At 35.4% G+C, this 13,978-nt stretch overlaps 2 protein-coding genes and 1 long non-coding RNA gene across 3 annotated transcripts; all 3 read right to left on the bottom strand.

Moving 5' to 3' along the window:
- Positions 1-162: 162 nt before the first annotated feature.
- Positions 163-1,944, bottom strand: LOC133736574 (GDSL esterase/lipase At5g42170-like). Its single transcript, XM_062164115.1, has 5 exons — positions 1,560-1,944; positions 1,318-1,448; positions 988-1,221; positions 650-905; positions 163-567 (listed from the first exon to the last, which is right to left on the bottom strand). The coding sequence occupies exons 1-5, from the start codon at positions 1,810-1,812 to the stop codon at positions 374-376; spliced, it is 1,068 nt and encodes a 355-aa protein (XP_062020099.1). The 5' UTR covers positions 1,813-1,944; the 3' UTR covers positions 163-373.
- Positions 1,945-3,395: 1,451 nt separating this feature from the next.
- LOC133736575 (uncharacterized) lies at positions 3,396-6,502 on the bottom strand. Its single transcript, XR_009859616.1, has 3 exons — positions 5,240-6,502; positions 4,606-5,115; positions 3,396-4,377 (listed from the first exon to the last, which is right to left on the bottom strand). It is a non-coding gene; the product is annotated as an uncharacterized LOC133736575 (long non-coding RNA).
- A 4,039-nt stretch (positions 6,503-10,541) lies between these two features.
- On the bottom strand, positions 10,542-13,588 carry LOC133736573 (GDSL esterase/lipase EXL3-like). Its single transcript, XM_062164114.1, has 5 exons — positions 13,270-13,588; positions 11,773-11,903; positions 11,431-11,664; positions 11,079-11,334; positions 10,542-10,984 (listed from the first exon to the last, which is right to left on the bottom strand). The coding sequence occupies exons 1-5, from the start codon at positions 13,553-13,555 to the stop codon at positions 10,794-10,796; spliced, it is 1,098 nt and encodes a 365-aa protein (XP_062020098.1). The 5' UTR covers positions 13,556-13,588; the 3' UTR covers positions 10,542-10,793.
- Between the last annotated feature and the right edge of the window lie 390 nt (positions 13,589-13,978).

Here is a 13,978-nt window from a genome sequence, read left to right as displayed (position 1 = left end):
AAAGTTTTTCAAGGATCATAGCTTGAAGAGCTGGTTTTTTTTTTTTTCCTTTTCTTTTGTGAAAGATGATCAAAAGATTTCACTCCTACCCCCATGGCGACTCGAACCTAGAACCTAGATCCTAGGTAGTGGGTGCTCTAACCACTGAGCTTGAAGAGCTGGTTGAAATAAGTTGATTTTTGTATTAGCTGTAATTAAGCATATATGGATGAAGTATATGTCTACAGGTTCTTTTAACACCAAAATAGATTAGACTGATCCAATTGTCAACTGAATCATAAATGCTGATAGATTGCTTCAAATGCTGATCGATTACACATGAATATCCAGCAAGGCCAGATCAATGATCATCAGCCAGCGGCATCTTCGATGATCAGAAGAAAGAATGGATGGAGTTTTGGAGTACTTGATGGGTATGAATCTGATATGCTTTTTCCGTAGGATGATAACTGTCCCAAAACACATACCTCGACACGTTTGTACATGTGTTAGGAGCCCATCTATTACAAAGAAAGATCACCTCTATCATCCCTGTTCCACAACACCCTTTATCCACAACTTCAAATCCTGCACCATAGATATAGGCATGCATATTTAATGACTGTTTTATAGGAGATAAATACATATGTAATCAAATTAAATTGGTTACCATATTTGTGTATGTGTTGGAGGATATGAAGGAAAGGATTGTATGCATCCATGAAGACGACTCTGGCATCTGGTAGGTTATTGGTCTGAAAATCCGCCATCGCTGATAACTTGGTGTTGAATAGCTCAGCAGCTTCGTTATACTTCTCGACGCACCTTCTTTCTGTACCTCCTGCTAATGTTCTCTGTGACGGTATACATCCAACTGGTGGCAGACTTATGATCCCTATCCTCCGTGCTCCCAATTCATATAATTTCTTCATTGAATAGCATAAAAATAATCATTGATCTATATGTTTGCAATACTAGTACGATTTAGTGAACAAATGAACTAATTACCTGCACAAATGCCGAAGCCTCGGTGAGAAGGAGATCAGTGTAGGCATAAATATCATACTGAAAGAAACGTGTCGGTGTACGATAGTAGGTATTCACAAGGTCATCACTTCCTGTTTCCACCATGAAAAAGCTGTTGCTTATAATGCTGTTCGCCTTCTCTTCTCCGACATACTTGTTCAGCTTCTCAATGCATTCCTTCAACATGTCTAACTGTTTTGATAATGGCATAGCATTCTGATGAAGAAAATTACGTTAGAAACTTGGAATATGTATTGAAGATATTAAATAATTAAAGTTGCACGTATTATATAGATGTGTTCATATTATTACCATAATTGTAGATGTCAAGGGATCATAGCCTGAGCCGCTTGAAGCAAAGTTTACTCCAGTAAGCAAGTCCGTCTCTTGTAGATCTGGATCAAGATAGGCTGGCAAGTATTCTTTGACCCCCAGTTCCTCCACTGAAAAAAAAAAAATAATAATAATAATAAAACAAGGAACACAAGAAGATTACTAGGCACTGGATGCTAGAATGATTTGGATCTATAGTTAATTAACTATATATTACATACCAACGAAGTCGGATGCAACCTTGCCATTGCTAAATCTTCCGGTTGGAACTCCTCCGGGAAAGTCTCTTCCGTAGGGAGGGAAATTGCTTTTTATAATGGTTGTTAGGTTGTTATTGTTGCCTGTGTCGACTATCGAATCTCCGAACATAAAAACAGCAGGAACTGTTGCATTTTTCGGTAGCTTAACAATAGCTAGGGCACTGGTAAATATCAGATCCAGAGAAAGAAACAACCATAGGACATTGTAAGTCATTGCCGGTCGTTTGATTAATCTTCACTTCAGACCGGGAACAGACCAATTAACTGGTTACTTACTTCCAATTAAGACTTCTCCTCGTTATTACTGTGAAATCCGAAGGAATGGGCAAGGCATGGAAATCATGGTCATGGCTTATGAGATCATCGTTTGCGGATGGTGTGACCAACCTTAAGATCAATTGCTTGCACGAAATTTGCATGCAATACTATACGTGTGAAATTAAGTTTGCAAGCATGTATGTACACATTCAATATGCAAACCCATTCAGCCACTAAAACCATCTAAAATCTAAATTGGTTTTTTTTGAATTCGGGTCGTTGCATGCGTTAATTCCAGGTGTATGAACTTACCGACGGTTGGTATTAGAATGATAGTAAATTGAGGCATCCAACCTAAAAATAATTGGAAACAATTCAATTTGGAAATATCCACTAGACATAGTGACAAATTCAATTTGTGACCAACCTTAAAATCAATTGCTTACACGAAATCTTTTATCTCATATGCGCGCATGCAATACTATACGTGTGAAATTAAGTTTGCAAGCATGTATGTACACATTCAATATGCAAATCCATTCAGCCACTAAAAACATCTAAAGCCTAGATTGGCTTTTTCGAATTCGGATCATTGCTTTAATTCTACGTGTATGAACTTACCGATATATTGGTTGGTATTATTTTGAGGCATCCAACCTAAAAATAATTGGAAATAATTCAATTTAGAAATATCCAATAGAATGACAAATTCAATTGGTGACCAATCTTAAGATCAATTGCTTGCACGAAATCTTTTATAGCATGTGCATGCAATATTCACCACTACAAATTTGAGCAAAAGCCACATCACTTATGCGTGCCTTTAACCCCAATAGCAACTAATTACCCACGATGAACGTGCCTATCTGCAAAAGTAACGCTGCAGCCACTTATGTTTGAGTCAGTACGCTGTAGGGGAGTTGCTATGGAAGAAAAAAGTCACGTATGTTTAGTTTGTGAGTTGGTGGGCCCATGTAATTGAAATTGCCACCAACATATTCAACTAATCTATTATAATATATGTACAAGCCACCTTTGTTTCATTGTGCGTGTCTTCATCCATAAAAATTATAAAAAAAATTATTTGTCGAAACAACCACTAAAAATATCAAATTAATTCTCAAATTTGATAAATAAAAATAGGGCTAAATACTAGTTAGTACCCTGTGGTTTAGGTCCAAAATCAATTCAGTCCCTGGACTTCTAATTTCATCAAAAACATCCCTGCACTTTCAATTTTGATCTAATAGGTCCAATTCATTAATATTTTGTTTTGGGTTCAAGTTATAGTTGGATTATTTGTTGAAAAACTATTTATTTTTAATAGTAGGACTCACTCATAAATTGACTATGCAGACCACCTCGACACCACATCATAAAACATAGGCCATATATGAGCCACATTAACAAGTTAAATAACTCAATTGTCGGAAAACTAACAAATTGGACCTATTAGATCAAAATTGATGAAATTAGAAGTTCAGGGACTGAATTGATTTTGGAACTAAACCACAAGGTAGTAATTTGTATTTAGCCCATAAAAATACTACAGTAGTCTCTTAATACTAAAATTTGGGTACATGCCTTGTACTAATAAGAATTTATCCTCCTATACTAATTGGAATACATCAGTACATCTATACTTGTCTAAATTAAGCCCCTGTTGAACTAAATGGCTTATGACTACAACTTCACGTTAAGGCTCCAACAACTCCAACTCCTGCAAAATCTGTCTATAAACATAAGGTATGAAGATGATACACGAACAAAGCTGTTAGTCAAATATTAAGTGACACTTACAATAAGAGATGTGAGCTTACCCAAATTCCAATTGCAAACATATGGAGGCTGGCACAAATTCAATACAAATCTTTCTACTTCTTGGTTAATTCTCTATATGGATCATTGACATGTTTTAGCATGAGAATATATATACCACAGTTCTATAACTTAACTGCAATCAATAAAGTTGTCTCAGAATGCTAGGTCATTCATGCTTCATGACCAAAGGTAGCATCCAATAAACTTACTAAAATATGTAGGCATTATCATACAGTTGCAAGTTTACTTAGTCATATGTTATCTTTTACATTGACATATATGATTATATTAGTAAGTTTCTGGGAAGCTTTTTGTATACTAATGTAGTTCATATTGTCCAACAAAATTACCCAGTGGAACTAATGAAGAAAGAAGCTCTTATTACTAAAACTAATCATGTGAAGTCCATAGCAAGAAAAAGCATATAACATCGAAAAGTATAGTATAGTACAAAACATCACACATGATAAGATATAAAGTAATTTACTTGCTGCTGCAGTTCTTCAGAGCACTGTGGTACAGTAAGTACAATATCAATGCTGAGTACGCTTAAGAACTTGAAAATAATATGTCAAGAAGTCATATTTGATGCTTACAATAGCTTGTTTAGAATGTGGTTCATCAGGTTTTTCAGAGTCGTGGACATGGGTAAGCTCAAACATTGTGCAACGGTCTGGGTTTACACCTCCATTTTTTTTTTCTACATACATATAAACCAAGAATCTAATTACCACAGATTAAGACATGCTAGTTACATTCTCTCACAACTAGCTAGTACACTCTCTCACAGTAGATACTCATAATTTAATACGTTCTCTGTTACTGCTAGAGTGACTAAGTTCATATATAGAGAAAACATAGACTCTTATATGTAACACTTAGCAGATTAATTCAATATGTATGGCTAGTCAATAACATAACGACCTACATATTTGTTCCTGATCTCTGCAAATGTCTTTGTGCCAGTTGTGTGCATCATCATACGCTTTGCCCGATTCTGCTTGTTCACAATAGAACGCCACTGCATCAAGGTTCAATATGTTACAGTAAGGTAAATTATAAACTACCCCATACTTTTGCTGATTTCATTAAACATAGATATATTCAATCCTTGCTTCTAGTGCGCACAGTTATGGCAGTAAAGTTCATGTTTTAAGACGAATATCACACAGCCATATCAAAACATTATGCATCCCATAGACATACATGTTCCTTTTTATCTTCCCAATGGTTAACTAGTGCAACCCATTGCTTTTTGCTTACCCTAGCTCCCATCTTTGCATTTAAAACGCTCTTCAGTGCCAACATTTGGGGTATACCATACTTTCTGGAGTTTCACCTTAAATGTCTTCCAACGATCATTCAACTTCCTCTCGACCACAAACCTTATCCTCCCACTCTTCTTTTGAGTTTCGGGGTTCGACCAATCAAGAGTTCTCTAATATTACACATATACAAAAAATGTTATTAAATTATGAAGCTGCAAATGATTAAACTTTAAACTAATAAGAATGTCATAGTTAAAATTATAAACCAACACTTAAGTAGGTAAGTATGATTACCCTGATATCCCATGCCTTATCTAGTTTCTTTCCTTTACGAAAGTCGCGCCAATCAAAGACATTGAGCTGAAACAACCTATGATATGTGGCCTTCATGCCAAGGTATCGTTGCCATCTTGCAACAGTTGCTTCTGGCTCAGCACTGTCACTGTACCGCCGCCGCCTGCCTTGACATCAAGAGAAACAAATCCAACCAAGAATCGCTATCGCCCCCAGACCAAGGCTGAAAACCAATCATATGGTCGCCGGTCCCATCGATCCAACCACCGGGGCAACGCACCAAATCCAAGCCGATGTTCCCAGAGACAGAAGCCAAGGTGTACCCGATCGGATCTGAACCCAGATAGACTAGAGCAGCCCTGCCATCATCGAGTCCCCATCCGACATCGCCCAAAGCAAAAGGCCCAGCTTCACCTAACACTGATGAGATTGAAGACGAGAAGTCTCGCGCCTTCATAGCGAAGCTAACCGCCATCAGAGGCTGCTTCGATCCACCAAAAGGACAAACCCGATCCAAACCTAACATCATGGGACACGGTCGAAGCCAATTGCCGTCGTCGCCAAGTAGGGGAGAAGAAAGAGAAGCGTCGCCACCCTTCCAAATCCAAATTACCGAGCCACTACGTAGCCACGAAACCTCTCTGTCGAGAGTCAAGAAATTTGCAGCGCCGCCGCCGATCAAGGCCGGTTGCGGCCTTAGGGTTCCTCTCGAGAGAGAAAGAGAGAGCATTTTTTATTTGATACTAGTTAGTTAACCATGCTACTTTGTTTTCTTATAATCCTATCCTCTCTAGTTCTGAGTCCATAATGTCGCGTTTGTTTGCTTGGAGATGATACCTGGACAAGATTAATTATCTCTTATCTAATGAGGAGTTGTGTTTGGACGTCCAGATATCAAGTAATCAGAAAATTTTAATCATGTCAGATCTTCATATCAAATCTTGCTGAGAAGGTAAGATAAATCTTATCTATCTGGATATGATATGATCAAAAAAGCAGAACCCATCCAATACTGCGCCTTCGTCTTCGACCTCATCGAGAAAACAAATTGATCATGTCCGCTGAAGAAGAAAAACTAGGAGCTCGATAATTCGAGAGCAGATTAAACTTGGTCTCCTCGATGAAACCGCCTCTTCTCATTCGGATTGGGCAGCAAGGATGAGATTCTGTAAGAGGGAATCAATTTCTCGTCCAACCACATGGACGGCGTCGTTTCCTGATCAATAACTATCTTGCGATCCGAACCCAAACCCTCGCTGCTACTCTTGATCGTCTTTTTCGATGTAATCTTCTTCGTCGGCGTCCTCTTGGGTGGGGACGCAAGACCGCAGCTTGCGGTGGATCTCGATGAGGTAGCCGATGACTTGGTCGACGTTGCGTTTGTCGATTTAGAAGGCAGAAATCACCATGAGGGAGGCGCTGACTAAGGCAGCCATGGCAAAGTTGAGAGCGAAGGTTGCAGAGGTGGAAGATGAAGATGACGAGTCCATGGCTCTGTTTTTTTTATTTTTTTATTTTTTTTTATTTTAAATTTATTAGTTATCCAATTCCAATCCTATTACACAAACGCAAGATTGGTTTGGAGTTAGCATCTCCTATCCAATCTAATCTAGTCTAATCCATTTTGAAATCCTAATCAAATCTTATCTACTCTATCAAACGTGGCCTAATTGTTTGGTCCAATCAAAATGAAGGTCAGTATAAGACCAAGACTCCAAGAGGCAAATATACATTATTTTTTTTTGGGAGAAAAAGTGGCAAATATACTTAAAGTAAGGAAAACAGGGAGCTAGCTAGGTCTCTTCAATTTTAATGTAAAACAAATAAAAACAACACCCACTCATGAAGTTTAATAAAATAAAAAAACGAGAAATTTTAAATACACACCCCAAACTACTTAATACACATCCCTATTATTTTACATTTCAAATCAGATTTTATAGGTAGGTAAAATGACTAAAATAGACATATATCTATTAGAAGAAAAATAATAATAATCATATATTCCATATATTATTCTATAATTATAAACACATAAATTTCTATACATGGCATCCTCATTTAAAATAAGAATAAAGTTAGAAACCATCTAATTTAATTTTTCCTTAAATAAATTGTAATTAAATGGGGTGAGAGACCATATAATTTAGAGGGAAAATTTCGCAAACAGTACACCAAGTAAATGCCACTAATAATTCTTATACACAAAGTTTCAAACCAAACATTTCGGTACACGAAATCTGAAACTCGATCCACTATCAGTACACGACGTCAATTTTTGACACCAAAATGTCCATTATGCCCTCAGTTCTTCTTTTTTTTAATAATTTTTTTTTTCTATTATTTTTTTTCCTTCGTTTATAAATGACTCGAGTCCTTTTTTTTTTTTTCTATTATGCGAGGTGAGGAAGGCGGCGAGGGAGTGAGCCCGAAAGAAGGAAGAAGAAACGAAGGAAAAAAAAATAACAGAAAAAAAAAATTATTAAAAAAAAAGAATTGAGGGCATAATGGACATTTTGGTGTCAAAAATTGACATCGTGTACTGATAGTGGGTCGAGTTTCAGATTTCGTGTACCGTAATGTTTGGTTTGAAACTTTGTGTATAAGAATTATTAGTGGCCTTTACTTGGTGTACTGTTTGCGAAATTTACCCTAATTTAGAATTTCGAAATCAATGGCATTAAATGTTTTTAAAACATATCGCTTTATTCCCACTTTTTAGTCCAATTTTTTTCTTCTGAAAGTTATAATTAGTCAATTTATTATCTAACATAAAACATCACAGGTATAAAATTTTGTAATTGTTAATTTGTTTGACCATCCAATGACAATTTCGTAGTTCCGGCATTGTGGAGAAAACTACTAATACAGTTTTGGTTGAATGTTCGACTCAAAATTTTATACTTGATCAATAGGTTGTTTGGTGGATGAGAACTCAAATAATACAAAATCTATTTCTAAGGATCTATTTGAAGGGAACAATAATGAATCCTTATGGATTTCTAATAACTAACACAAGTAATTAATATGGTCAATTATATATATTAATCAAATTAGATAGTAGCCTTAATGTAGTTAAATAATAGTGTATTTCATGGTTTTTTCGTTTAAGGATATTTTAGATAATTTGGGTTGTGTATTTAGTAAAATATTAGAATGAGAAATTAAATGGTAGGTGTATTGAGTAAGGAGTGTGTATTAAGTAATTAAGGGTGTGTATTTAAAACTTCTCTAAAAAAACACCCACTCAATAAGAAAATAATAGAAAATTTAAAAAATTTATATAAAAATTGGGCCCAGTCGCTATTTCTAGTAAAGAAGACTTTCACAAATATAAAATAATACATAGCAACCCTCAATGGTTTGTAGTTTGTACGTGGAGATATGGGTAAAGCTATGGTATGTTAACATTTCTCATACATCAACTATTTTTACCACTTTAAGGACTCATGTTACCACTTTGAGGACTAATATTACTATTTTGAGAACTCATATGGTAAACTAAGAAAATTTACCACTTTAAGGACTCATGTTACCACTTTGAGGACTAATATTACTATTTTGAGGACTCATGTGGTAACTAAGAAAATTTACCACTTTAAGGACTCATGTTACCACTTTGAGGACTAATATTACTATTTTGAGGACTCAAATTACCACTTTTAAGGCAATTGTATGCATGTCATACATTAAAATTTTGTAGAATTTTCCGTGGAGATATAGACACCAACAGTGGCGGAGCCAGAAATTGATCTCAACTGGGGCACCCAAAAGATTAAAAAAAAAAAAATTGAAACTTAAACTTAAAATATATCAAAATTGAAATAAAAATACAAATTAGAATAAGATTATCGAAAGATTAATTTTTTTTTTTGCTAAAAAAGATCAATATTTTTTTTAAGTTACATATTTTATTAATCAAACTTATAGTTTTTAGATTTTAGACAATTTTTCATAATGGAAATATAATTTTTCCTTGAACTTTGAAACTATATGAAAGAATACTATTAATGTTTTTTTTTGCTGAGAAGAAATAATACTATTAATGTTATAAAAAGAAAGAAAAAAAAAATATTAGCACGTTTGCTGAGAAGAAATAATAAGTATTAACGTTACAAAGAAAAAAAGAAAAAAAAAAGAATTAGCATATTGAATGCTGGTCCAGAGACCAACCTAACAAATATATGTGCCTCTACCACTGCAACAAGAGAGCAGTAAGTATCAAAATAAAACCAGATAACATATATATACACAATTTCACTGGGGCACGAGACCCACCGTGCCCCCTATGTGGCTCCGCCCTTGGACACCAACTTGTTCAAGAACAGTGGGTATGACCCCATTATCCACCATTCAGTCATTTCGTGGCAATAGTTGTGTGGTTGTTGCCCACAATTGTTGTGGTGATTATACATGTGAAATTAAGTATGCAAGAATGTATGTACACTTTCAATATGCAAACCCATTCAGCCACTAAAAACGTCTAAATTGGCTTTTTCGAATTCGGATCGTTGCGTTAATTCCAGGTGTATGAACTTACCAATCAGTTGGTACTAGAATGATACTAAATTGAGGTATCCAACCCAAATATAATTGGAAACAGTTCAATTTGGAAATATCCACTAGACATAATGACAAATTCAATTTATGAACAACTTTAAGATCAATTGTCTGCACGAAATCTTTTATCGCATGTGCATGTAATACCATAGTTAGTAAAAATTGGGACGTGTATAGTATGCAAAAAATATGTACGTGTATTATTCAGATATTTTTTTCAAATAGTTCGTTGAAAAGTTTGGCAACATATTTTTTAAATAATTAATTTTTTAATTAAAAATATTAACTTATATGCATTTTTGTTCAATAATAACTGTAAAATACGGAAAAATTGTAAAAATTGTGTATAGTACATGAATAATAGTTTGGCTTCAAAAGTACGGAAAATTTAACAAGTCCCTTTCAAAAATACGAAATACGGAAGTATTTTTGAAAAAAACATAAGTACGTGTTTTATTCGCGTATAATATAAAAAATTACTAACTATGTGCAATACTATACGTGTGAAATTAAGTTTGCAAGCATGTATGTACACATTCAATATGCACTAAAAAATCTAGAGTCTAATTTGGCTTTTTCGAATTCGGATCGTTGCGTTAATTCCAGGTGTATGAACTTACCGATTGGTTAGTATTAGAATGATAGTAAATTGAGGCATCCAACCTAAAAATAATTGGAAACAATTCAATTTGGAAATGGTACGGTTAACATCTTGTGTATATATAGTTGTTGCAAGACTTGCATTTTCCAACTTGTGATTGATTTTATTGATCCCAAACTAGCCAAGACACCAGAGATCGATCCCATGAGTACGTACATACATAAATGAAAATCTTGTAGAAACAAAACCCAGGAGTAAATCCAGCCAGATATCTGGCAACGTACAAGTATATGATGAGACAATAAGAACTTAAGTTTGACGCATATATATAATTGACATATATATTTGTATAACACATGGAATTTAATCTATACTCTAGTGTCTGTGTCTCGATCAAAAGAAACCGCTTAGAGATTGCGTGAGGACTTGCTGCAGAAGGATCCTGTATGCTCTTTCAGTTGGATGGTAACTATCCCAAAAGACATATTTGGAGGTGTCCGTACAGGTTCGCTGAAACTGGTTGCACAGTTTTGTTACTTCCACCAAACCAGTACCACAACACCCTTTGTCTGCAACTTCAAACCCTGATCATCATGTAATATACATATCATGTTTTTATCTTTAATCTCTGTAAGAGTAATTACATTAGTACGACATATAGCAATATTAAATATTTACCGTATTTATTAGAGTTTGTGATGATATCAAGAAATGGGTTGTAGACGTCTATGTAAACGAACTTTGAGTTGGGGAGTGTGTGTCTAAGGTGATTCATCTCTGCAGATAGTTTGGAGTTGAAGAGCTCCGCTGCTTGGTTTTGATTCTCGGCACAATGTCTTCCGATGCCTCCTCCAATTGTTCTTTGGGATGGCACACACCCAATAGCTGGTACACCAAAAACGCCTATTCTTCGTGCCCCCAATCCATATAATTCCTAACATACGTACGTACAATCTATTAATCCATATACTAGTAATTGCTTGCAATATAAGTTTGGTGTATGTATCGAGTGAGGCTAACTGTTCTGCACCTTGAAGAATTGTGAAGCAATGTTGAGCATGAAGTCGGTGTAAGAAGGAACATCGAAATGCAATTTCCTGATACCACTAACAAAATAGGTACTCGAAATGTCGTTGCTTCCTGCTACCACTAAAATCAAACTATTTGATATGATGAAGTTTGTTCTCTTTTCTCCGACGATTCCTTTCAGCTTTTCTATGTACCCTTTGAACTGTTCCAGCTGATCGGACAGTGATTCAACTGCCTACTTAATTTCATCATTTATCATATATAAAGATCGATCAATAAAAATGTACGAGGTTTTCGACTTAGAAAAGCTATAAGAATTATTATGTGAAATAGTAGTACGTACCGCGACTTCTGATGTCAAAGGGTCATAACCTACACCTCCAGCAGCCAAGTTAATACCAGTAAGGAGATCATTAGGCTCTAGGGATGGATCCATATAGGGTGGCAACAGCTCCTTAATTCCCAATGCTTCCACTGGACAACAAAATAATGAAAAGACTCAAAAGAGTGCATAAATAGACACATTAATTTGAAGCTTCATATATAGCACATTTCTTATGTATTTGATATTGTTGATGAATAACTAAACAATCTCTCAGTTTAATTGATCTCTTAGGCCTTCTTCAGCTCAGGGTTGCAAAAAACTGTTCTATCCAAGAAAATGCAACCCCATTTGACTAGAGGTGGCAAACGGGCCGCTAAGCACGAGCCCGGGACGCTTAAAAGCGGCCCGGTACGACCCAAGCACGTTAGAATAACGGGTCGGGTTGGGCCTAGGAATATTAGCCCATTGGCCGGGCCCGGCACGGCCCGAGCACGACATATTGTGGGCCGGCCCGTTACAAACACAAAATTTCATTTTGTTTTTAAAAATATCAAAAAACCACAATAATGAGATTTGAATATTATATTTTTTTATTTAAAATCTCATGACAATTCCACCTATGCTATTTCTTTTATGTTATCAAAATAGTGAAATAAAACATTATATCCTTGTTTTGACATAAAGTATTTTTTCTAAATATTAAATATATGTTTATTAATAAAGACTAATCTCATAATAATACAACTATAGAATGAAGGAAAGAATAATATGATACTAAATCTTCATTATATTAATAAAGATTAATCTCACAATAATATACTAAAAGCAATATATTTTGAGTTATTTTTTTCTTTCTTTCTTTCTTTCTTGTAGTGGAATATAAAAAATTATTAGAAAACTAATCTTAAAAAGCTTAGATTGAGAAAAACATTGTAGAACTTAATTTAGTTGAATTTTCTAAATAATTAAATAAAATTATTTTTTATTTATTCAAATTAAGATTTTAAAATCGTGCTTTATAGTGGGTAGGTACGAGCACGGCCCGTTTATTGGCCCGGTACGAGCACGGCCCGGCACGATATGGGCTCGGGCCATGGGCCGGACCGGGCTTAATGTTTAAGTAAATGGGCCGGCACGAGCCCGGTACGATAATAAATTGGCCGGCTCAAGCACGGCACGAAGCACGACTAGGCCCGCTTAAAATGAGCCGGGCTGGCCCGTTTGCCACCTCTACATTTGACACTATTCATTTAAATAGTAGGTTCTATAATCAAATTAACTTCAACTAATAAGTTCTATAATTCAAATCAGCTGTGGTTAATGCACATGGGGGGCCCACTTTTCCTTTAGCTCAACCAGCTGTAATATTTTTGAACTGCAAAATGGAACTGTTATGTTCTATTCCATCAATTGGAGATGAGTTTTGACCAAAAGTTGCTATAATTTAATTTAGAACCATCCATTGGAGATGGCCTTAAGAGGATAAAAAAATCAACCATAAAATAATGAACGTACCTAAAAGGTCAGCAGGAACCTTTCCATTTGAGAATCGTCCGGTTGGAAGTCCACCTTGGAAGTCTATGCCATAAGGGAGGAAATTGCAGCGAGCAAATGTTTTGAAGTTGTTGTTGTTGTTGCCCGTATCAACTACTGAATCTCCAAACACAATCACTGCCGGAACACTTACGTTCGCTGGTATTTTAAGCTTCATCTGCTTCAGGGTTAAACCCTCTCCGACGCTATCATTGCACATCAGAATATAACAAAGAATACACGGTACTATTGCTCGTGCTGCATCCATGATTCTGAATCTGGTTGTACTTGCATTGCCTGCAGGTCTTATATATAGCCGTATTACTTGTATCGTTTTCCTTGCATTTATTCATATTGCAACATATTGTTGGAAGTTGAAACAGGTTAACAGAGCTCATGACAGATTAAATTAGGCCAACAAATCCACCTGCACTAGCAGTTTTCACAAAGTGAAGCAATATCATCAAAGTACGGAGTCACACCAACTTTGATTATGTTTTTCAAAAAAAAAAAAAAAAGACATATTATATTAAGATTTGCTGTTCTAATTAACTCTTTGTGCCGCGCAATAATTACATGCATGGGCATGATTTAATGTTGCTAATTATGGTAACTAAACGTGTTCTGTAATTGTGTTATGCTTCACATAATAATGTGGTAAGGATGACAGTAGATATGAAATTACGCACAT

The sequence above is a fragment of the Rosa rugosa genome, chromosome 3, assembly GCF_958449725.1.
Source record: "Rosa rugosa chromosome 3, drRosRugo1.1, whole genome shotgun sequence".
Classification (NCBI taxonomy): Eukaryota; Viridiplantae; Streptophyta; class Magnoliopsida; order Rosales; family Rosaceae; genus Rosa; species Rosa rugosa.
This window is presented reverse-complemented; position numbering and strand designations above follow the sequence as displayed.

Bases quoted from the DNA above. Each gene is read 5' to 3' on its own strand.
- LOC133736574 (XM_062164115.1), bottom strand. From the start codon at position 1,812: ATGACTTACAATGTCCTATGGTTGTTTCTTTCTCTGGATCTGATATTT. The intron at 1,222-1,317 runs GTAATAATATGA...TTTCTTCATCAG, and splicing joins CCTTGACATCTACAATTATG to AATGCTATGCCATTATCAAA. The intron at 568-649 runs GTAACCAATTTA...TCTATGGTGCAG, and splicing joins CCAACACATACACAAATATG to GATTTGAAGTTGTGGATAAA.
- LOC133736573 (XM_062164114.1), bottom strand. From the start codon at position 13,555: ATGGATGCAGCACGAGCAATAGTACCGTGTATTCTTTGTTATATTCTG. The intron at 11,904-13,269 runs GTACGTTCATTA...TTTGTTGTCCAG, and splicing joins GGTTCCTGCTGACCTTTTAG to TGGAAGCATTGGGAATTAAG. The intron at 10,985-11,078 runs GTAAATATTTAA...CATGATGATCAG, and splicing joins CACAAACTCTAATAAATACG to GGTTTGAAGTTGCAGACAAA.